We start from the raw sequence: 24,890 nt of genomic DNA on the forward strand, positions 1-24,890 counted from the left end.
TTTTTCAGAATCAAATTCATTGAAACACAAGTACAGGGACTCAAAGGGCCGCTGCATCTTTTGATTTACTTAAATGGAATCTGAGATTGTGCTCTCCAAATCATTATAGAATACCCGTGTTCGTTAACACATGCATAGAATAATGTTTTAGCTTATCAAGCTCCTTTTCTTCTTTAAATGAGATGTACCCTTGGAAACATGAGTGCTTTTTTCATCTAATAACAGCCTGTTAAGATAATGGATAATAATAGGGTGCGGTGAATGTCGCATCACTGTTTCTAATTCACATTCTAATACATATTCTTGACATTCAATCTACTCTACATTTAGCTCCCCTCACATGATTTCCATTAACTTCAACTGACTTTGAATCAGATCTAAGAAGGATTGGCACATCTATTTTGAACAATATTTTTAGTGAAGCTGAAAACAGAGATCTTCTATGTTCACATACTTGGAGGTGTGACAAATTTATCATTACTCCAAAAATGAACATCAAAAAGGAAAGGTACCCATATTTCCCCCAGTCACTAATTCTAGTTACCCACAACTTTTATCTCTGAAACTCCCTTATACAGCCTACAAATGCTCAGCTTTGGAATCAGATGTCTTCCATAGCTGGAAGTAATATTGTTTTGTTTGCCACACATCACAGAGTCCCCTGTTACTGCAGATTTTTTAAAAAAAATATTTGGTCTCCAGCTAATGTAAACCTCTCATGTATCAACCAGCTGACTTAATGATAATTATTAAGAATCCTGTCATTTTTCTGAATTTCAAATTAACCAGGTGTTTCCCATTAGACCTATGTTCCATCATAAGGAAGTTTTAGACCACATTCTTTAGCATATCTTTCCTAGAGTGAGATTTATTTTTGAGTAAGCATGTTTTGGACCAAGTTATGCTTCTATTAAACAGCATTTTAATCTTGGTTAGAGATCCATTAGTCTAGTTTTTCTATTACGTGACCCATTTCTTCAAAGTACTTAATGGAAGCTTGTGCAACAGGCTCTGGAAAGATTACTGCAATTTAGCTATTTAAGATTAGCTAGCACTTAAGCAATACTGTACCTGGCCCAAATAGAAAGGTCACTTAAAAATACTAAAGGGAAACCTTTAAGCCTCCATTTCTCATGACTAAAAAGATAACATTGTCTAAAAAAGACTCCTCCTCCTAAATAGGTTAAATTCCTGTGCATATAATCCTGGAGACTACTATTTCTATAGGCATTTTAATTATTATTGTTCTAACTGTATTTATTGTATTTATCGAAAGAGATCAGAGCAGTGCACTTTCACATGCACCCCTTAACATTATTTTCAGGACATAACAGGATGAAGTCGAGATGACCAAAAGTTATCTCCACAGCTTCTTTAGCAAGTGAAATTTTGAAAAGGATTTCTCCAACTTCGAACTGACACTTTTCAAACCATCACTCTAATTCTCCAGAAGAAAGTAACTCCATTCACATAATCTTTGCTAGAGTTGAGCAATGAATACAGTTATGTTGGCTGACTCGTCTTCCATCATCTCGTCCATTGGGAGACCACAAGAGACCACAATGCCAGAAGTACCCAACCCTTCTTCTCCTGGGGAACAAACTCATATCCTTGATTGTCAGGAGCTTCTGGCACAACCCAAACCTGTCTAACTTCAACAAAAAGGTCCTAATATATCATGTGCTTTCAAATTGTAGTTCTAGTTTAGGAAACAAATGTACTTAATATCTTTAAGAAAAAAATATTCTATAGTGAAGAAGTCATAAACCAGAAATTATAAAAAAAACCCAAAAACAAATTGAGGACCCAATAGAATTGCAGCATTTCTTCTGCAGAACTGGACTAGTCTAGAAAAAGAGCTGTTATTTCATTTGGACTGCATATTGGCAGACATACATTTTGGACAATAGATCAGCTTCTAGGATACAAAGGTCCTTGTATATAAGCTATACAGACTCTTTCGAGGCAATTTTATGGGCAACTCACCTGTGTGTGAATTGGATGGCTTATAAATTTAATAAAAATAAATACCAATGAGATAATTTGTTCAGTTATTCCATCTCTGTCTTTTTAACAATGTTTTAGTAGGAACAGATAAAGGAGGGGAGCAGTAGTGAGAAAACCTGAAAGGGTTCTAAAAGAAATATGATGTGATGAAGACCCCTGTAAAATATCATGAATGAGGCAAGGTACTTGCAAGGGAAAAGCTTTATCTAGAAATACCATCACTCTGGGCTGGTTCCCTGCCTATCTGTCTAACCAGCCTTATAAGAATATACTGTGGTTTCCACTAAGGCTGGATTGACTGCAGTACTGATGTCCCATCATTTTCCCGTAAAGTTACAGGTGTTCCGAGAGTGCAGCAACCTACATATTACAAAGACTGTATAGCTCAGGGTGACTCAGTCTGTCAACCACAGTAACCAACAAGCAGTAGTACCCAGTAAAGGTAACCAAATGATATTTGCATTGTGTGAATGTAGATATTATACCCACCACTCTTTCAAAGAAGGTAGCCCTTTTCCAATTCTGGGTTGCAATGAATGATAGGGCTTCCCTACCCTAAGCATGCATCTACCCCAAGTCCCAGTAAATTCAATGGAATCTACAACCAGGTGAATAGGTGGGGATTGCCACGTTATAACAACATTACACAATGGAATGTTTAGGGTTTCGTTTGGGTTTTTTTCCTCCCATGCTTACCTACAATTGCATCCACCCGGGTCAAAACGGGCACCTTAAAACCCCAAATAAACAGACACAAAATATATATCTCGAAGCGGAGAGGAAGCTTTCCCCTCTCAAGAAAATAACGACGGCACCATAATCACCAGTAGAGTTGGAAGAAGTTAAGAGTGCCCTGGGGCTTTTACCTCGGAATAGACATAAAGAGGCAACACCAAGATGGCTAAAAGGAGGTCGGCCACGGCGAGGCTGACGATGAAGTAATTGGTGGTGGTCTTCAGCGCTTTCTCCGTGCAGACGCTGAGGCACACCAGCAAGTTCCCGCTGATGATAGAGAGGATGAGGACGACTCCCAAGGCCAAGGCGGCGTAGTTGCGGACCGGGTCCCGTTCAGGAGGAGGACAGGTGGTGTTGGAAGAGAAGTCTTCCGTGCTGTTGGCCCCCATGGCCTTCTCTGGTCAAGCCTCTCCTCTCCTTTTCTGTGGTGGGAGCAAAGCGGCCGCCCGCCTCGCCCGGTGCAAGAGCCGCGCTCCGCTCGAACTTGGTTGGCCAAAGAGTCACCTTTCCCGGCAGCTGGACTGGCGGGAGTCAGTACCCAGGCTGCCCCACTCCATTGCCGAAACGACCGAGCGACCGCGCCGCTGTGCCCCGACCAACCAAGTCGCTCTTCTCCAGCCGCCGCTGGCGGGTAGGGGAAAGGAGAGTTTCGCTCCAGCAAGCCAGCCCGCTTCCCAAACTTGTCTCAAGTTAAAATGGTCAGCCTTCGCCCAGTCCACGGAGGCGCCGAGCCTCAGCCGGCGCGGTCCACTCCAAACTCAACCCCGACGAGTTCCGCGGGGCTCCTCAGTCCACGCGTTCACAGCGCCCTCGAGACCGCAGCCCGTGACCGCCTTCCGCGTGCCAAAGGAAAGAGGGAGAATTGCTGGCGCGGCCCTCTTGAATTCTTGCCGACTTTTCCCGCTTCTGCTCGCAGGCAGGCAGGCAGGTGGCCGGCCTCGCCCGGCGCCACAAGTGGGCCGACTCCAAGAGGAAAGTAAGCTGATTAGGACGCGGGGCGGAGGGGAGAGAGTCGTGCTGCGGATTGGGAAGGCGCGGCCGGTTCACTTAACCAATGAGCAGCGCCCTGAGGTCCAGATTGGACGACCGGCGGACCTTCGCGAGTCGCCCCAGCGTCCGACGCGAGTTCGCGCCCAGATTTGCCTCCCGCCGCTGAGAGATCCCACCTCAGCCTAACTCTGACAGACCGAGGCGCGCGTCTCCCGTCAAACAGCGAGGACGCCGATGCCTTCCCGGGCCCGGCGTTGCGCGACAATTGTTCTGCTAAGCCGGGTGCTCGCTCCCGCCACGTGGTAGCCGCCGCGCCAGGCTTCTGACTCGGCTTAGCTGCGCTAACGAGCTGAAAGGCAGCGGAAAGGCTGCTAAACTGAAGGAGACGGAGAAAATCCGAAAATAAGTAGGCTTCTCTGCTCTGAGCGTGAAGTTCACGTGGGCAAAAGAGAGGCAGCATTCCTGCTTTGGAATTAAGTATTCCCAAAAATACTGAAGAACGGGGGGTTGGGGGGGGGGAGCACGTCGGCTACTACAGGATGGTAGTTGCCACTCTTAATTACTTTTCTTTAGGAATCTGGACGTCGCTCATTCTTAAAAGCAGTGTAGCATTTGGCCCGGCCATGCCAGATGATATTGCGGCATATTTTAGAGTTAGGCAACTTTCTTTGTCCGGATATAAGAGCCACGAAAGGAGGCTTTTGGGGGATCAATTGTGGGGCGCCGATGTGGCGTTGTTGTTAATTGCGAAGTTGTGGCCGGCCCATTGTGACCCCATGGACAACGTTCCTCCAGGTCTTCCTGTCTTCTACCATCTTCTGAAGTCCATTTAAGTTCACACCTACTGCTTCAGTAACTCCATCCAGCCACCTCATTCTCTGTCGTCCCCTTCTTCTATTGCCCTCAATCTTTCCCATCATTAGGCCCTTCTCCAGTGAGTCCTCATTAGGTGGCCAAAGTATTTGAGTTTCAACTTCGGGATCTGGCCTTCTAAAGAGCAGTCAGGGTTGATCTCCTCCAGGACTGACCGGTTTGAACACCTTGCAGTCCAAGGGACTCGCAGGAGTCTTCTCCAGCACCATAGTTCAAAAGCCTCAATTCTTTGTCGCTCAGCCTTTTTTATGGTACAACTTTCACAACCATACATTGCAACTGGGAAAACCATGGCCTGGACTATACGCACTTTTGTTGGCAGGGTGATGTCTCTGCTTTTTAGTATGCTGTCTAGATTTGCCATAGCTTTCCTCCCCAGGAGCAAGCGTCTTTTAATTTGTTGGCTGCAGTCCCCATCTGAAGTGATCTTGGAGCCCAGGAAAATAAAATCTGTCACTACCTCCATTTCTTCCCCATCTATTTGCCAGGAATTGAGAGGGCCGGATACTACGATTTTGGTTTTCTTAATGTTGAGTTTCAAGCCAACTTTTGCACCCTCCTTCTTCACCTGCATTAAGAGTCTCTTTAGTTCCTCTTCACTTTCTGCCATTAGAGTGGTATCATCTGCATATCTTAGGTTGTTGATATTTCTCCAGGCAATCTTAATTCTAACTTTTGATTCATCTAGCCCTGCCTTTCTCATGATGTGCTCTGTATATAAGTTAAATAGGCAGGGCAACAGTATACAGCCTTGCCGGACGCCTTTCCCAATTTTGAACCAATCATTGGTTCTGTGTCCAGTTCTCACTGTTGCTTCTTGACCCGCATATAGGTTTCTCAAGAGACAAATAAGATGGTCTGGTACTCCCATCTCTTTAAGAACTTGCCACAATTTGTGGCATTACTGACAATTAACTTTGGACACGGCAATCAGGGGACTCATCAAGGTAGTGATTATCGGAGGAAGAGGACACATATTCTGTAGATCGATGGGCCTGGGACTACGAAGATTTGCCCCAGCTTTGTCCCATGGTGGTGCAGAAGATACCTGGGAAAACTTATCTTCATGCAGGAAGAAAAGTTGTTCTACTCTTCTGTCTGCCAGAATTGTCTGCTCAACTGTTTCATGAGGGAGCCAAAGGGCTCTTGGTCAGTTTGTGAATTTTTCCAGTTACCAATTCCGATGTACTCTAGGGGAAAAAAAAGAAATAGTCCAAATAGAAAAATAAAATATTCCTATAATATAGTCCAGGCTGAAGGTTGTTGTGGGTTTTGTTCCTGGATAGAATCTGGTGATTATTTCCAAGCAGATCAGAATAAGGCTGAAGATGTTAAGCCACCAACTACAGTTCTAATCCCAAATCTTGTGGCTCCTTCAGAAAGCACCTGCACGTCATCAGCAAAGACAAAATGTCTTTTCCCCCAGAATAATTGCTTTATTCATATGTAGATTAATTAATTATAACTCATGATTACAATTATCTTTTAAGCAGTTCAAGTGGCAGGCCTAAATCATATTTTACTTTTTAAAACAGTTTTTACTTTAGTTCATCATGGCCCTATTAAACTCCTCTCTCTCTTTTTACACTAACTGAATGATTTCTAAGTGATAATGGGGCCTTGAGGAGAAATGAGAGATAAAAGACAGTGTGTCATTCAGAAACTTTTTGTGACACCAGTAAATTTGATACATAAGGGAAGAGCAGACGTGCCTGAAGAGAATTTGATTTCGAGTATTGCCAGAGATGGGTCGAAAACGACTTCACAACTAAGAACAACAACAAATTACCAGAGAACTGGTCCAGTTTGCACATTGCACCAGCCAAAGTATGGTTTACTTGGTTTGGGCTTAATATGATATCAGACTCATCTTTTATTCTGATCCCTTATCATATTAATATCAATTCACTTAGTTGTGCTTTATTTAAGCTGTGACTAAATGTATGTACCTGAAAGGAAGATTAGGTTTTTCTCCAAATAATTTTCCTTTAAAATAGGAGCATTTTAGATTTCTTATGTCTATCGTCATGGAAGGCAGATACATTTTTATTTTCTGATATTCCAGTTTGGAGTGGTCTAAACTCAGTAACGCTACTAATTACCCTGTAAGAAAAAAACAACAAAATAGAATATTATGTTCTGAAACCTAAAAATTAGCAGAAGAACAGAGAGTCATTTTAAATAACCATCCCCGTGTTCATTAACTCAATTATACAAAATTACATGCAAATATAATTAATTTTATGTACATTTTTATGGAGTCAAAAATTGTATCCTGTTCTTGTAAATTACATCTAATGAAGATATCACTGCTTGCAATTTTTTAAAGGAACACTGAATTCACATTTGGATGGCCTTAATCATCAGTGCTGAAAAGTTCTATTTTTCCCCTATTTAAATCTTGGGGGAAATGCTGAATGACACTATTTGAGAAATATACTGCCTCTTTAAAACTGATTATCAAAGGGATATTGGAACCACAAACAGAAAATATGTCTCTTTATAAGTAGCATCATAGGGATAATGATTTCCACCCTTATTCTGATTAGGGATGATAAATTATCCATTCATTTCTTCAGATGCATATGAGCTTTTTAAATCTCTTTTTATGTTTTGGGGGGTAGGCAAATTATTATTTTGAAGAACGGGCTTAATTAATACCTCTTTTGTTGGCAGTACATTTCTTGCTGTTTAATAGTATTCCCGTTGTATTCCAGAGAGAAAAGGAAGTAATAAATCAGTTTCTTTTCCCTGCCATTCCCTAATCTAGGGGTAGGCAACCTTGGCTCTTTTATGATTCGTGGACTTCAACTCCCAGAATTCCTGAGCCAGCTGGCTCATGAATTCTGGGAGTTGAAGTCCACGAGTCATAAAAGAGCCAAGGTTTCCTATCCCAGCGGCCTAGTCCCTTATATTTGCTGCCTGACACATTTGGCTCGCTCAACCTATTAGTTGCACTGATCTGGTCTGTTGACCAATATAATGGTATTATATACCTAAGAATTCTTTAAATTGTGACTGTCCATCATTTACATGAGAGAATATAAGTATGGTGGCTGTGAACTTGTAGCGACAGCTCTAATGCTGGGAAAGCTCTAAGGAAAGAAGAGGATGACCAGCAGCAAGGTGGATGGACTCAGTTACAGTGGCCATGAATGCACCATTGGGGGACTTCAAAGACTAGTTTAGGGATAGATCACCACAGAGAAAACCTGTCTATGGTCACCAGGAGTCAAAAGCAACTTTATGGTGTGGGAAGTCAGCCCCCCAGAGAAGGAAATATTAAAAGGGCAGGAAAACATATTTCCTCAAAGGATCTTAAAGAGACAGAAAAGCATGCCCAGCTTTTCTTGATAGCCCCAGGTCTTCCTCCCCCAATCAGAAGCCAGCTGTGTACAAATGCAGATGTAAACCATCAGGAACGTTGGAGCTAGGAGATTAGGAAGACAAAAGACCTAAAATCTGCATACCCCACCTGAGACAGGACATGGTAGGATTAACTCACAAAGGCCAAAGGGCACACCCAAACTCGGGTCAGAATACATGACACAGGAAATAGTCTCAAATCAAGAACAGGAAATAACTCCAAACAAAAGACTCCAGAGGGTATAAAAATCCACTCCCTATATGTGCTAGTTCCTTTTTTCTTCCAAGCCATCTTTCTGTCTGGCTCCTCTCTTCAATAAACTACAACCTTCTTCCCAAAACAGTTGCCATGTTTATTCCCAGCTTGGATGAACCACGATGAAGACTTTTCTTTCAACAATGGCACTCTCAAAATCAATCCGTGATGGCAAATTCTCAATTTAAATCTCATCTTTGTGAAGCAATTTCCTAAAGTAAGCTTAAGGCCACTTGCTAGTCCTTACTTTTGTCTGCAAGAGGATAGCAATAGAAGCATACACCAGCCTTTCTATCTCACTGATTCACTTGGAGTCTGGACCTGCTTCTCTGCTCCAGCTGTTTCTCTTATTGTTGGGTTTCCAAGACTGCTAGGTGACCTTTTGCTGTCACTGTCAGGAGTCCATTGTGGCTGATTTTGAGTCCTTCTGTCCTGATGGAATTGTCCCTCCTATACAGTTATGTTCTACTAAATCATTTCCAAATAGCATAACATACTATTTATGCTGATTTATCCCCAACTTAGTAGCCATGGTCAATTTTTTTATAGTTCTACAGGAAGTGCTCTGGATCCTCACCTCCTCCTCTAAATCTGAAAATGTATGCCCTTCCTTGGATGCTGCTGGAACGATTGGAATGGTTTTCCCAAAGGTGCTGTTCCAGAAGGCAACTGAACTTTCTTGTTTTTTTTCTTTGAAAACATTTCACATCCAAGATTTTTTTTTCAGTTCAGAACTGAAGAAGTATCTTGGATGAAAAGTGAAAATTCTTCGGAAAAAAAAGAAAATCCAGTTGCCTTTTGGGAAAGCATATTTGGGACAAGCATGACCTGGATGATTGAGGATCTCCCTAAACATTAACTGGATTGGTTACAGAAGAGGTCCCCACTGTTCAGTCTCCTAACTAAAGAGAAAATTAAGAAAAAAAGGAAAAGGAGGGAGACTTGCCTATGTATTCCATGCATCAATAGCCATTTTTCTCTCTCTTCACTCTGGATTGCTCTCCCCCTCCATTACCTCATGGAGTGAGCAGGGCTAAAACCATAGGGCAGCTGGATGTCTCATCCATGCTTTTCTAGAAACCTTCTGGATCTGCCTACTTCGGCCGTGCATCCTGTTCTGGATAGCAGTTTCTGCTGCTGCCACCTATCTTCCAAGGGGATGCCTCCTTTGGTTGTCCTTCCCTTACCTCCAAGGAGTGGGGAGGGGGGAATTCCCACATCCTGTTGGATTTTTGGTGAATAAAGAGATAAAAGTGAAATCATTGTTATAGAACTTCCCCCTGGCTATATACACTGAGGTATGTCATTAGATGTATTAGTTAATTCTATATACTTTCCCTTGTTCCTTCTATCCCTTAGAAGGCAGACAAAGGAACGGAAGGAACAAGGGAAAGCATATAGAATAAATAAATAAATAAATAAATAAATAAATAAATAAAGGAAGGAAGGAAGGAAGGAAGGAAGGATGGCTAATACATCTAATGACATCTAGGAGAAAAGAAAAGCCAAAGTTTATTTTAAAGTAAAAGAAAGAAAAATTCAAAATCAAATTTTTAATGTAATATGTTAAAAACATAACTATATAGTGTTGCAAGATCTAGGCCTGCCAAATGTATAGTACACAGTAACTAGCTAATTGGTTAAGTTAAAACATCCCCAAAATCATCCAAGGTGGCACTGATCGATTACAATTCTCATAGTTTTTAATTTTTGCAGTGTTTAGTGAATTTTTCAGGGACAAACGATGATGGGCTTGAGAGATTTGAAAGAAAGGAAGCATCCTTCTGTACAAACTGCAGCATGCAACCTGAAGGAGTCTGGTCTGAAGCACACATAGAAGAAATTAACATTTTATTTACCTTGTTTTCTTAAAGGTAACCTTAATCTCAAAACAAAGTTGTCCATTTTTTCCCCTTCCTACCTCCCCTCTTGCGTTATTCCAGCCATTCATAAAGTTGTTGGGGGTGGGATGATATACCCTGCTCGGACCCAGCAACTTCCTTCCCTGTTTCCCTGGAGTTCTAGCTCTGATTTTAAAAGAACAAAGCTTTTCCCTGTCCAGAAGAGAAAGGGCTGTTTCTGCCTTTGCTTTCAATGAAACAAATCATGCTTTCCCCATGTTGATTCTGCTTGGGATGAAAAAATCAGTGTTTTTCCTTCTTCCCTCTCTTCCTCAGAAGCCTGTTACTATTCCTATTACAACAGAGCTTTAAGTAGTTTATAAGAAGGATTACAGAATTCATACAAACTACCTTGAAAACACAAAATATATTAAAAGAAGTCTTACGAAAAAGGGCAAGAATTCAAACACATCAGCCACAGATATAACAACAACAACAACAACAACAATAATAATAAAGTTGGAAGGGACCTTGGAGATCATCAAGTCCAACCCGCTGCTCAGGCAGGAAACCCTACACCATTTCGGACAGATGGCTGTCCAGTCTCTTCTTAAAAACTTCCAGTGTTGGAGCAGTCACCGCTTCTGGAGGCAGATTGTTCCATTGGTTAATTGTTTTAACTGTCAGGAAATTTCTCCTTAGTTCTAGGTTGCTCAATGGAATCACTATTTCTCTCTATCTCCCCTTCAAAAGACTGCAGATATATCTTTAAAAACCCAGGTATGTATTTCAAAATGTGATTTCAAACCCAGAATCAAACTGCAGCTGACACATTTAGCAAAATATCAATTTGGTGTTACTAGAAAGCAGACTATTCAGTTGCAAATAGGTGTAGATTTGGAGCATAGAGAGATTGCCTATACGATATATTGTTTATTCCATCCCCTTTAGCTTTTCATTCATCTTTTATTAATTTTCTACTAACATTTTAAACTTGCAGAATTACTAATCTTTCCCCCAAACTGATTATATGTTAATGTTATTAATTCAATTGTTTTAAGTATAACAAGAATTTACAGTATTGCATATGCATATACTTCACAATCTTAATCTCTCATTTAAAAACAAAACTTATGACATTCTTTGCTGTAATTAAGCAATTTCAAGAGACAATATTTTAAAACTTAAATATAAATACAGGATAAAGAAAATTTCTCAGTAAAGTTTGCAAAGTGATGTGTAATAATCCTTGAGTACCTGAAACAGATCAAATTTATTTTCAGTGCTATAAATAAAAAAAGAGTGCTTTTCTGAGCATGTACAGATCTTCTTTTTCTCAGGCAAGTACCACAGTTATTTCTACTCATCTATGATTTTTCATCAATATTGTTGCCTACCCCAAACCCCAATGCCTGACATTTTTAACTGACGTGTGACTAGAAATTACCAAATTGAGGCAAAATATTACTTAATAAATATTTGGCAAGAAAAGAAAAGAATTTGAATAATTCTTCACTATATACTAACTTTAGGAAAAGTGTATAAATATGAGAAGATATTTTAAAGGTACTAAAACAGCAAATATTAGTAAAAGTGCTGTTATAAATAATTATTAAACATTATTTTACTAATTTATCCAAAAGATCTTGTAAACAATCTGCAAATTAAATTAGTTTGGAAGTATTTAATTATTTTCAATAAATTATTCTCCCACTATTCATGGGGTTGAAAAATCAGGGGCTGCTTGCAGCATGATAATTTTACTTCTGAAAGTTTCAGCGGTAACTGTTAACTTTCATCCTACTCAGCTGTCTCCAAATTTGTCAAGCACAGTTAATATTGTTCATATTTGCAAACAAAATTTTTGGTTCCCACATCAGAAGTTCTAACTTATTTATTTGCTTTTGGCATATTGTGCACATCTATCCACTGCTACTGTTACTTATAGATCATTATAGCTTATTCCATAAATTGTGGAAGCAATTTTTAAATGATTAAACCTTTTGGTTTTCAGGCTGCTAGATTCTGTGACCAGAAACTCAGTTGGTTCTTTAATAAAATATTCTTTTGAGATTGGGAAACTGACTCAGTGATTGCTTGTAAAAGATTCGGGCTTACAAAATGAACAGGAAATTGGATAACATAACAACACGAGCAGGTCTGGATACAGATAAAAAAAAAAGCCCAGTTACAGGCATTTGCAATGATGAATTACAAATGTGTGAAAATGGCATCGTGCCCTACAATCCCCTGGCTGGTTATCAGATTGGTTAGCGCTACAGCTTTGGTGCTGAGAACGATTTCTAGGAAGATAATTTTCTGCTGAAGCTTTTGCCTTGGCTAATCAAATTTGCCAATAACAGCATCTGGCTTGTAATATCTCAATCAGTACAGTAGCTATATAGCTTCCCCACAATCAGTATCACTTTATCCCATACCCTGTGACACTAATTGAGATATATAGAATATGCTTAGCCCCAACTCCTGGCCATTCTCTTTCACTTGCTGGGGAATGAGAATATGAATATTCTGCTGGACAGGCACACATTTTCCAAGACTTGTGAGATATCATAGATAGTTTGAGTATGGGACCAACTACTGAATTGAACTAAAGGTTGAATGAAGCATATCTAATATGTAAGGAGAATGGATTTTTTAAAAAACTCAGAAGAAAAAAAACCTAATTGTATAGAATAGATAGTGCACCCCCCCCTACACACCTAAATGAGGATTAAAACAATCATTTGGCGTCTGTTGGGAAGGAAATGGGAAGTGTGAAATGTAATATCCTGTGGAAGAGCTTGGCTGATTGCTAACACTGTGACTGGATGTGTAAAAGCCATTCTGCTGAACTCTGCAGATCGATGTAACACTTGGCTGCAGCGAGATGCGCTTGGTTGCATTATGTTTGGATAGTGTGCTATCTCTGGAGACAACTTGAAACTGTAATTATTCCAGGATGTATCAACAAGCTTGTTCATAATAATCACAGGAATAATAAACATGCAGAGAGTAACAACATACACATAATACAATAAACAAAATGACCATAAACACACATACAATATACAATAAAATTGAGGGGGGAGGGTGACCAATCTTCATGACCTTTAGGACCTAGTTCCAAACAAAACTCACTAGATAACCAAATAAGAAGGTAGGGAGTAAAGAGAAATAAGAAAAACTCAGATGCAAAGTAGGAAGCATATCCAGGGTCAGCCACAAAGAACTGAAATGCCTATACACTAACACTTAAAGTTTAGGCAACAAACAGGGTGAACTTGAAATACTAGTACACTAGTACATGATATGGTTGCCATTACAGAAATTTGGTGGGATGAAATTCATGACTGAAATGTACTGATAGAAGGATACAAACTGTACAAAAGAAACAGACCTAATAAAAGAAGAGATGGACTTGCATTATATATTAGGGATCACTTCCTCTCTAGAGATGCACACAACAAAGGATGAAAGCCTTTTAGAATGCGTATGGGTCAACATAAAAGGAAAAAAGAATGATGTTGCAATAGGTGTCTATTTCAGGCCACGAATCAAGTAGTAAAAATAGATGAACTTTTTGCTAATCAGTCAAACAACATATGTAGGAAACACACCACAGTAGTAATGGGGGACTTTCATTACCTTGATACCAACTGAAAGACAAACTCTGCAACAAATGGGAAATCAAACAGATTCTTGATCAACCTATTTGACAACTTTGTCATCCAAAAGGTAGAGGAGGCAAGCAAAGGAACAGCTATACTGGACCTTATTTTTACCAACAGAGAAGAAGTGATAGAAGGGATTGAAGTTGGAGGAACTTTAGGGGAGAGTGACCATGTCATATTAGAATTCAATATAAAACAGACACAAGCAACAGAACAGAATCAAACCAGTGTCTTAGATTTTGAAAAAGAGCTTGGGGAGGATCCCATGGATGAGGCTCTTGAAGGGAAAATCAACTCAAGAAGCTTGGGAAACTCTGAAAAATACTATTATAAACGCCTGTTCCAGTTCAATACCACTAAAAAAGAAAACCAAGAAAAAAAACAGCATGGTTGCACAAAGAATTCTCAAACCAACTGAGAGAAAAAAGGGATAAATACAAAAAATGGAAAGAGAGACACATAACTAAGGCAGAATACCAATACCTGAAGGATGAAGTTAGGAAAGCTAAGACTTTGAACTAAGTAAGACTTGCAACAAATGTCAAAAACAATTTTAAAAGTTTCTTTCAAAACATAAAAAGAAGAAAAAAGTCAAAGAAACAATCAATCCACTAATGGGAGAAGATGGCAAACAAATAACAGGCAGCAGAGAGAAAGCAGAACTGTTTAACTTTAATTCACACTTTGCATTTGTCTTCATGCAAAAAGAAAACACTACACATCAGAAACAGAACTTTAAATGACAGGTTAGGCATACACATTAAAATATGCAAAAATAAAAGAACACATCCGTCAGCTCTAGATGGATTCAAATCACCTGCTCCTGATGGACTACAGTACATCCTAGAGTTCTAGCAAACATAATTTCAGAACCACTGAAACATATCTTTCAAAGTTCTTAGAGCACTGGGGAACTACCTGAGGACTGGAAAAGAGCTGATGTGGTTCCCATCTTCAAAAAAGGCAAAAAACCCAACAACCCTTATCCAGGAAATTACAGACTGACATCAACACCTGGGAAGATCTTGGAAAGGATAATCAAGCAAACACCTAGAAGCAATAAAGTTATAACCAGAAACCAACATGGGTTCAGCAAAAACAGATCATGCCAAACAAATCTTATTTCATTCTTCAAAAAAATGACTAAAATGGTGAAACAGTGAAATGCTATGGATATAGTATACCCAGTAAAGCATTTGATAAAGTACACCACAACCTACTTCTTGGCAAGCTTGAAAAATGTGGGATAGACAGCACCACTACCACCAGATGGATTTGTAACTGGCTGACAAATCATACTCAATGTGTAGTCCTCAATGGAGCTACATTCACATGGAGGGAAGTAAGTAGTGGGGTTCTGTTTTGGGCCCAGTACTCTTCAATATTTTCATAAATGATCAAGACAAGGGAATAGAAAGGGAACTCGTCAAATTTGCAGATGACACTAAGTTAGCAGGAATAGTCAACTCACCAGAAGATAGGCTCAAGATCTCCAAAGATCTTGACAAGCTTGAAGATTGGTCCCTATCTAACAAAATGAAATTTAGCATTGATAAAAGTAAGGTTTTACACTTAGACAAGAAAAACCAACTGTATAGGTACAGACTAGGTGAAACCTGATTTAATGCCAATAACTGTGAGAGAGATCTTGGAGTCGTAGTGGAGAATCACTTAAATATAAGCCAACAATATGCAGCAACAGCCAAAAAAGCCAATGCAGTCCTAGGATGTATTAATAGTGGGATAGAATTAAGATCACATGAAGTTCTAGTACCGCTTTACAAAGTCTTAGTAAGACCAACTTGGAATACTGCATCTAGTTCTGGTCACTGCAGTATAAATAGATGCTGAGACTCTGGAAAGAGTGCAGAGAAGAGCAATGAGAATGATCAGGGGACTGGAGCTAAAACATATGAAGAATAGTTACAGGAATTGGGTATGTCTAGTCTAATGAAAAGAAGGACTAAGGGAGACATGATACCAATATTCCAATATTCCAAGAAACAAAGGACCAGAAACTAACCAAGGAGAGAAGCAACCTAGCACTAAGGAGAAATTTCCTAACAGTTAAAGCAATCAACCAATGGACTAGCTTACCTTCAGAAGTTGTGAATGCTCCATCATTGGAGGCTTACAAAAGGAGACTGGGCAGCCATTTGTCTAAAATGGTATAGGGTCTCCTGCTTGAGCAGAGGGTTGGACTAGAAGACCTCCAAGGTCCCTTCCAACTCTATCATTCTATGTTCTATACAGGCATACGACTTTGTTATTAAATAGGTCTAGCCTCCTGTTTTATTTCTAGGATCAACAACTTTTATGATTTCAGATCAGGATACTAAAGGATTGCTTTCCCCATTACATTTTCTTCATGGGACTTCAGAGATCCAGTATGGGCCAGGATCCTTAGAAATGTAGTAATGGGGTTGCTTTATTATATCATTTTAACTGTCTCTAGATTTTGTGTTGTATTTATTGATGTTACACTATGTCCTATCCTGTTCTACTCTTAGATTAAAAGCAACTGAAACTCTAAATTAAAAAAAAAAAACCAGTAATGAAAGAATTGAAAATCTAGCTAAATCTAATTTACACCAACATCATCCACTAATCTTTTTTTATATCTTTCCAAATTTGCAAATCACCCTTGCTCCCATCACATTCATATACACGGACACACTTCAAATGTGGCTTCTTGTTCTTTAAACTGCTTGCCTCTCTTCTTTTGAGATGTTACCAATTTCATGCTGTTAGGACTTTCCCAGTCTTCCCCTTCTCCCAGCTTATTCATTTTTCCTTCATATATTGTTTTTTTAATTAATTCCTCATTCTCCCTGTGTGACCAAACTAGCTTGGCATACTTCTTAGTGTACTGGTTGTTATTGTATTTAGTCCATATTCATTAATCACTTGATCATTTTTTACTTTTGATCTATTTTTATTTTATCACATATACTTCTTATATAATCTATTCCACTGCATTCAGTTTACTTTTAGGTTTGTTCTGACATACCCACCTCTTACTTTCATTTAAGAATATGAGAAAAATACACATCCATAGACAGAGCAATCTTTTGTGGGGAATTTTCATTCCTCACAATGAATCATGTACTATCTATCACTTTCTTATCAACATTTGTACAGTGTATTTTAAAGTTTTCTGTCCATTTCTTTATTGTTGTTGTTGTTGTTGTTAATTGCGAAGTCGTGTCCGACCCATCGCGACCCCATGGACAACATTCCTCCAGGTCTTCCTGTCCTCTACCATCTTCTGGAGTCCATTTAAATTCACACCTACTGCTTCAGTGACTCCATCCAGCCATCTCATTCTCTGTCCTCCCCTTCTTCTATTGCCCTCAATCTTTCCCAGCATTAGGCTCTTCTCCAGTGAATCCTTCCTTCTCATTAGGTGGCCAAAGTACTTGAGTTTCAAGTTCAGGATCTGGCCTTCTAAAGAGCAGTCGGGGTTGATCTCTTCTAGGACCGACCGGTTTGAACGCCTTGCAGTCCAAGGGACTCGCAGGAGTCTTCTCCAGCACCACAGTTCAAAGGCCTCAATTCTTTTGCGCTCAGCCTTTCTTATGGTCCAACTTTCACAGCCATACATTGCAACTGGGAAAATCATGGCCTGGACTATGCGCACTTTTGTTGGCAGGGTGATGTCTCTGCTTTTTAGAATGCTGTCTAGATTTGCCATAGCTTTCCTCCCCAGGAGCAAGCGTCTTTTAATTTCTTGGCTGCAGTCCCCATCTGAGGTGATCTTGGAGCCCAGAAAAATAAAATCTGTCACTACCTCCATTTCTTCCCCATCTATTTGCCAGGAATTGAGAGGGCCGGATGCCATGATTTTGGTTTTCTTAATGTTGAGTTTCAAGCCAACTTTTGCACTCTCCTTCTTCACCCGCATCAAGAGGCTCTTTAGTTCCTCTTCACTTTCTGCCATTAGAGTGGTATCATCTGCATATCTTAGGTTGTTGATATTTCTCCCGGCAATCTTAATTCCAACTTTTGATTCATCTAGCCCTGCCTTTCTCATGATGTGCTCTGCATATAAGTTAAATAGGCAGGGCGACAGTATACAGCCTTGCCGGACTCCTTTTCCAATTTTGAACCAATCAGTGGTTCCGTGTTCGGTTCTCACTGTTGCTTCTTGACCCGCATATAGGTTTCTCAAGAGACAAATGAGATGGTCTGGTACTCCCATCTCTTTAAGAACTTGCCACAATTTGTTGTGATCCACACAATCAAAGGCTTTTGCATAGTCAATGAAGCAGAAGTAGATGTTTTTCTGGAACTCCCTAGCTTTCTCCATGATCCAGCGTATGTTGGCAATTTGATCTCTAGTTCCTCTGCCTCTTCGAAATCCTGCCTGTACTTCTGGTAGTTCTCGATCCACATACTGCTGGAGTCTAGCTTGTAGGATTTTAAGCATAACTTTACTAGCATGTGAAATGAGTGCAATGGTGCGATAGTTTGAACATTCTTTGGCATTGCCTTTCTTTGGAATTGGAATGTAAACTGACCTTTTCCAATCCTGTGGCCACTGTTGAGTTTTCCAAATTTGCTGGCAAATTGAGTGTAGCATTTTTACTGCATCTCTTTTAAGATTTTGAATAGCTCAGCTGGAATACTGTCACCTCCACTAGCTTTGTTGTTGCTCAGATTTTCTAAGGCCCATTTCACTTCACATTCTAGGATGTCTGGTTCGAGGTCAGTGACCATCTCATTGTGGTTATCTGGGATGTTAAGCTCATTCTTGTATAGTTCTTCTGTGTAGTTTTGCCATCTCTTCTTAATCTCTTCTGCCTCTGTTAGGTCTCTGCCATTTTGGTCCTTTATCATGCCCATCTTTGCATGAAACGTTCCCTTCATATCTCCAATTTTCTTGAAGAGATCTCTGGTCCTCCCTGTTCTGTTGTTTTCTTCTATTTCTTTGCACTGTTCATTTAAGAAGGCATTCTTATCTCTTCTAGCTACTCTCTGGAATTCTGCATTCAATTGGGTGTATCTTTCTCTTTCTCCTTTGCCTTTCGCTTCCCTTCTTTCCTCAGCTATTTGCAAAGCTTCCTGAGACAGCCATTTTGCTTTCTTGCATTTCTTTTTCTTTGGGATGGTTTTAGTTGCTACCTCTTGTACAATGTTGCGAACTTCCATCCATAGTTCTTCAGGCATTCTGTCTATCAGATCCAGTTCCTTAAATCTATTTGTCACCTCTACTGTATATTCATCAGGAATATGATTTAGTTCATACCTGAGTGGCCTAGTGCTTTTCCCTACTTTTTTCAATTTAAGCCTAAATTTTGCAACGAGAAGCTCATGATCTGAGCCACAGTCAGCTCCTGGTCTTGTTTTTACTGACTGTATAGAGCTTCTCCATCTTTGGCTGCAGAGCACATAGTCAATCTGATTTCTATGTTGACCGTCTGGTGATGTCCATGTGTAGAGCCGTCTCTTGGGTTGTTGGAAAAGAGTGTTTGTTATGACCATCGTATTCTCTTGACAAAATTCTATTAGCCTGTGCCCTGCTTCATTTTGTACTCCAAGGCCAAACTTGCCTGTTATTCCGGTTATCTTTTGGCTTCCTACCTTAGCATTCCAATCCCCCATGATGATAAGGACATCATTTTTTGGTGTTAATTCTATAAGGTGCTGTAGGGCTTCATAGAACCGGTCAATTTCATCCTCTTCAGCACCAGTGGTTGGGGCATAGATTTGGACTACTGTGATATTGAATGGTTTGCCTTGGATTCGAATTGAGATCATTCTGTCATTTTGGGGATTGTATCCCAGTATTGCTTTTCCTATTCTTTTATTGACTATGAAGGCTACTCCATTTCTTCTGAGGGATTCTTGCCCACAGTAGTATACCTGATGGTCATCTGAGTTAAATTCACCCATTCCTGTCCATTTTAGTTCGCTGATTCCTAAGATGTCGATGTTCATTCTTGTCATCTCTTTTTTGACTACGTCTAGCTTGCCTTGATTCATGGATCTTACATTCCAGGTTCCTATGGAGAAAAAATCTTTACAGCATCGGACTTTCCTTTCACCACCAGATATATCCACAGCTGAGCGTCCTTTCGGCTTTGGCCCAGTCGCTTCATTCTTTCTGGCGCTACTAGTACTAGCCCTCTGCTCTTCCCCAGTAGCATATTGGACACCTTCCGACCTGAGGGGCTCATCTTCCAGCGTCATATCTTTTTTCCTTTTAGTACTGTCCATGGGGTTTTCATGGCAAAGATACTGGAGTGGTTTGCCATTTCCTTCTCCAGTGGATCACATTTTGTCAGAACTCTCTGCTATAACCTGTCTGTCTTGGGTGGCCCTGCACGGCATAGCTTATAGCTTCATTGAGTTATGCAAGCCCCTTCGCCACGACAAGGCAGTAATCCATAAAGGGGATTTCTTTATTAAATACTAGCAAAGATACATAAATCCATCTACTTGTTCTATTTTTTATCATTTTATGTATAACTTCCATTTGCACTCTATCTTTTCCATATCAGACAGATCTACTTTGGACTTTGACATATTCATTTTCAAGTTCACAACTCTTGTTGCATCCTATATTCTCTTTAACATTCTATACCAGTGGTTCTCAACCTGTGGGTCGGGACCCCATTTGGGGTCGAACGACCATTTCACGGGGGTCGCCAAACAAGGCTGTCCGCCATTTTTCCTCCCTTTTCTTTGGCCACGCCCCTGGCACCCGGTGATGTATAAGTGGTTGGGGGTCACCACAACATGGGGAACTGTATTATGGGGTCACAGCATTAGAAAGGTTGAGAACCACTGTTCTATGCAAATCAGTCAAGTGCTCTGCCAAAGAGTCTGACCACAGTATTTGCCTGCAAAAAAACTCCCATGTCCTTGACCAATATACCTTTACTATTGTTTCAAGCATTTTCCCCATAATTATCTATACATTTAAAAACTCAGGACACATCACACATTCTTGTTCGATTCTTGAGGAACTACTTGCTAAGCATTTAGTTTCCTGATATGAAATATGTTTTTGTATTATGTATAACCTTTCTATTTCTTATTTTCTTTGTATCTATTTCTGGAGGTTTAAAGAGTGAAGAATGCAAACGGCAACTATCATTTAGAGCTGATAAATGAAAGCAAGCTAATGAAAACATCTTTCTTCCATGGCTAGCTCAGATAAACAAAGCTTTATTTCCTCCAGAAAGGAATCAAATAAATAGGAAAGAAATCTGTGAGGCCTATTTAAAGTGTTAGTTTCAAAGAACTAACACTTATTGTGAGAACCAGCATGGAAGCTGTGACGAAGATAGACCCATGGTATTGGAAAAGTCAGATACATCTTCATTTCATTAGGATGAAGAGCTCTTTGAAATCCCTCAACTCCATTTTGATGGATGGTTTTATGTTTGCAGGGTCGAGGCATTAAGCAAAGACACATTGTGTGAACAAGCTTCCTTTATTGATCTCTTCTTACAACCAACCATGAGCAAAAGACGCGCAAGCCTTTTATAATGTCCAAAACCCGGACAGTGTCAGCCAATAAAAATCCGGCTGTTTTCGTGCCTTGTGCATGTGCACAAGACTGGTGACAGCCAGTCTGGTCCCGGGCAACTTTTGGTCTGCCCGGGACCATTTGCAACATTTCTGAGCCTGCTGAATGCTTCAGCAGGCTCAGGACACAACAGATGGACACCTTCCTTCCTTCCTTCCTTCCTTCCTTCCTTCCTTCCTTCCTTCCTTCCTTCCTTCCTTCCTTCCTTCCTTCCTTCCTTCCTGTTTCTCTTGGTCTTCTTTCTTTTCCTTCTTGGTAAATATAAAGTGTGCATTGGGGAGATATCTGTAGAATGTGTTCTAATGAAGTAGTTCGAAAATAACTAGTAGTGCTTCTGACTGGTTTGAGGGGACATTCACTCTGGTATAGATATAGCATACAAAATCCTTTAAAATTTTGTAACATCACATATACGTTCCTTCCATCAATTATCACTCATCACATTCAATATATTCTCACAAAATCTTCCATAATTGATGCCTATGAAATTTATCATATACTTTCTCTTAATAAATGGGCAATACATTTTATTAAATACATAGAATTTCAATTTCAATCATCCGTCAAAGAGCACAACTCTGATTTGCACATTCTTTGCTCAGTGTAAAGCAACTTTGTACTTTTATTTATTGTTACATCCCCTAACTTTTAATCACAATTCTGCAAAATACTTTCCTAGACACATTTAACAAACTAATCCCCCTATGGGTTTTGCATTTACTCTTGCTATCCTTCCCTTGGAAGAATGTCTTTGCTGTTTCTTTATATAATCATCATGCATGGGTGCAGGTTTCACATAGAGTAAATAAGTCACACAATGACCTGGTAAGCAAACCACTTCCATGTTTTAACTTTGGTGGTTTTTTTAAGTGATATCAACATCTGCAGCTTTACTGTGGTTTAATATGCTCAGAATATTTAATTTCCTTTTTCTCAAGTTTTTCTTGGGCACTAACACAGCAATAATTATAAATTATTTGACATATCAACCATATGCAAGACATATCTTTTGACATTTGAAAGCTCTTGCATTAAAACATCACAAAAGTAACTCTGTTGGGAAAAAAAAATCTTTTTCTGTCATTCAGTCCTGGAATTCTTAAAACAAATGGTAGAAAAGGTTGACCATCTAGCTGATAAAGTAGAGCTATTGATGTACATTCTTTCCCCTGGGAATATTAATTGCATGACTTCATCTAGGATTGTATATTATGGAAAGCATGCAAAAAAGTTTTAAAACAGATAAAGGTATCATTCTGATAGTTAGTAAAAATGTTTTAGCAGAATATGTATTTATTTTAATATGTCTTTTTTTTCTTCCGTTCAGTGTGTCCCATTCTTGGCTGGACAAAACCCTGCAATTTTCCTGGCAAAGTTTTTCAGAAGTGGTTTGCCATTTTCTTTTTCCTAGGGCTGGCTTTTGCCTTAGGTAGGACTAGAATTCACAGTCTCCCAGTTTTTAGCTTGATACCTTAACTATTACACAAACTGGCGCTCTAAAATATTACTAACTGTAGACAAATTTTCTTCTGCAATAATACCCAAAGGCAATCATTAATAATTTTTCTTATCTGAGTGCAACTAATTAATGAGAAGTATAATTTTCCTATTTAGTTAACTGTCTAAACACTGATTGGGTTTACACATCTTGCTAAGACATAAGTATTATGGTTTGTTAAATTTTTGTTTTAGCTTATTCTGTGAACTCAGCTAATTGTAGTTTATTCAATAAACTGTGGTTGAACAAATCATGGGTTAAGTTGGACCCAGCCATTGTGTAGAAGACTCTTTTTTCGAACTTTGTTTATTTACTAAATCCTCCAATATTCATCTGACTTCAATTTTAGGGCAAGCATTATCAAGATGGAGGGAAATACTTTGTCTATCACTATTATTTGGTCTATCACTATTATTTCACATAATTGTTGTACCTTTTACAACGGTCCAGTTGTTAGCTTTCTTCATTTGTAATCTTTAATTTTTTCTCCCTTCTATAATATATCTTTGGGATTAATAACACCAACAATCCTTCTTAAGCATGTGTGGAATGAAATCTTATATTTGGATTTAACCAAGAGAAAAAAATACAGTCACTGTATGTTATGTATGTAACTGGGTTTACAGATAAGAAAAGGAAAGCAAGGAACATAGAACATAGAATAATATCGTAGAGTTGGAAGAGACCTTGGAGGTGTTCTGGTCCAACCCCCTGCTCAAGCAGGAGTCCCTATATCATTTCAAACGAATGGTTGTCTAGTCTCTTTTTGAAAGCCTTCAGTGACTGAAGGCAAGTTATTCCATTGGTTAATTGCTCTCTCAGTTAGGAAATTTCTCCTTAGTTCTAGGTTGCTTCTCTCTTTGGTTAGTTTCCATCTGCTGCTTCTTGTCCTGCCTTCAGGTGCTTGGGAAAATAGTCTGACCCTTTCATCTTTGTAGGAACTCCTCAGATATTGGAATACTGCTATCATGTCTGCCCTAGTTCTTGTTTTCATTAGACTCACTAAACTAGGGGTGTCACACTCAATTTCATTGAGGGCTGCATCAGCATTGCGGTTGTCCTCAGGGGCCTGGGTGGGTATGGCCAGGGTGGGCGCAGCCTACTGGGTGGGCATGGCTGGAATGGGTGTGGCCTACTGGGTGGGAATGGCCAGCTCTACATCGTTCACGTCAAGGGTGACTGTGGGGGCCTGGGCAGGAGCGGAACAGATCTGAGGGTCTCTGGCAGAAGGGGGTGGGACCAGGGCAAGCGCCAAGGCATGGTCCACTGGAAGAGACTGCCGAAACCCCACCCCTGGAGCCCATCAAGCCAGATATGTGAAATAGATGAGGGCCACTTGCTGGTCACTTCCAGGCGATGGTGCATTTCTTCATTCCTCACAAAGGGTGACACCTCCCCAGCGTGCACCCAGGGGGCAGGGCCAATGCGGCAGGGGCCGGTCCCTTGCTTTTTCCAGACGGCCTTGTGGAACTAAGACTGAATGCATTTCAGCATAGATGGCCACCACAAAATTGTACATTGGCTCCTGGGCAGCCTGGGCCAGGGCCAAGGCAGTGGGGACTGTTCCCTCACTGTTTCCAGGATGGCTTCGTGGGCCACATGAAACTACGTCATGGGCTGCATCCGGCCCCTGGGCCTTGTGTTTGACATGTCTGCACTAGACATACCCAATTCCTGTAACTGTTCTTCATACATTTTAGCCTTCAGCCCCTTAATCATTTTTGTTGCTCTTCTTTGTGCTCTTTGTGCTCAACATCATTTGTATTATGCTGATCAGAAGTGGATGCAATATTCCAAGTATGGCCATAATAAGGCTTTGTAAAATGGCAGTAGAACTTCTTGTGATCTTGATTGTATCCCTCCATTAATGCAGCCCCGGATTGCATTGCATTGTCTGCTTCAAGACAATGCTGCATAGCCATTGAATGTTTGCTCCAAAAAACTAACATCTCCATAGCTAGCTAACTAGAGGATTGGAGGAAAAAAACTCAATTGAAATAGTCATTACGTATGCACTAAAACATTATTCATTTGCCAGTAAAAGATAACATTTATAGCTCAGGGTTGAACTCTGGAGTCCTTGAATCTCTCTGAGCTTGGTTGTTTTCTTGCAGAC

At 40.0% G+C, this 24,890-nt stretch overlaps 1 protein-coding gene across 1 annotated transcript in view; it reads right to left on the reverse strand.

Annotated features, from left to right (window-relative positions):
* DRD4 (dopamine receptor D4) overlaps positions 1-3,943 on the reverse strand; it is a 35,566-nt gene extending 31,623 nt beyond the window's left edge. The window contains exon 1 of the mRNA XM_039322116.1: positions 2,874-3,943. Coding sequence (XP_039178050.1) covers positions 2,874-3,131 — 258 coding nt within the window. The 5' untranslated portion in view covers positions 3,132-3,943. The remainder of the gene's footprint in view (positions 1-2,873) is intronic.
* Between the last annotated feature and the right edge of the window lie 20,947 nt (positions 3,944-24,890).

This window comes from Crotalus tigris, unplaced genomic scaffold, assembly GCF_016545835.1.
Source record: "Crotalus tigris isolate CLP2741 ecotype Arizona unplaced genomic scaffold, ASM1654583v1 scf7180000023830.6690815, whole genome shotgun sequence".
Lineage (NCBI taxonomy): Eukaryota > Metazoa > Chordata > Lepidosauria > Squamata > Viperidae > Crotalus > Crotalus tigris.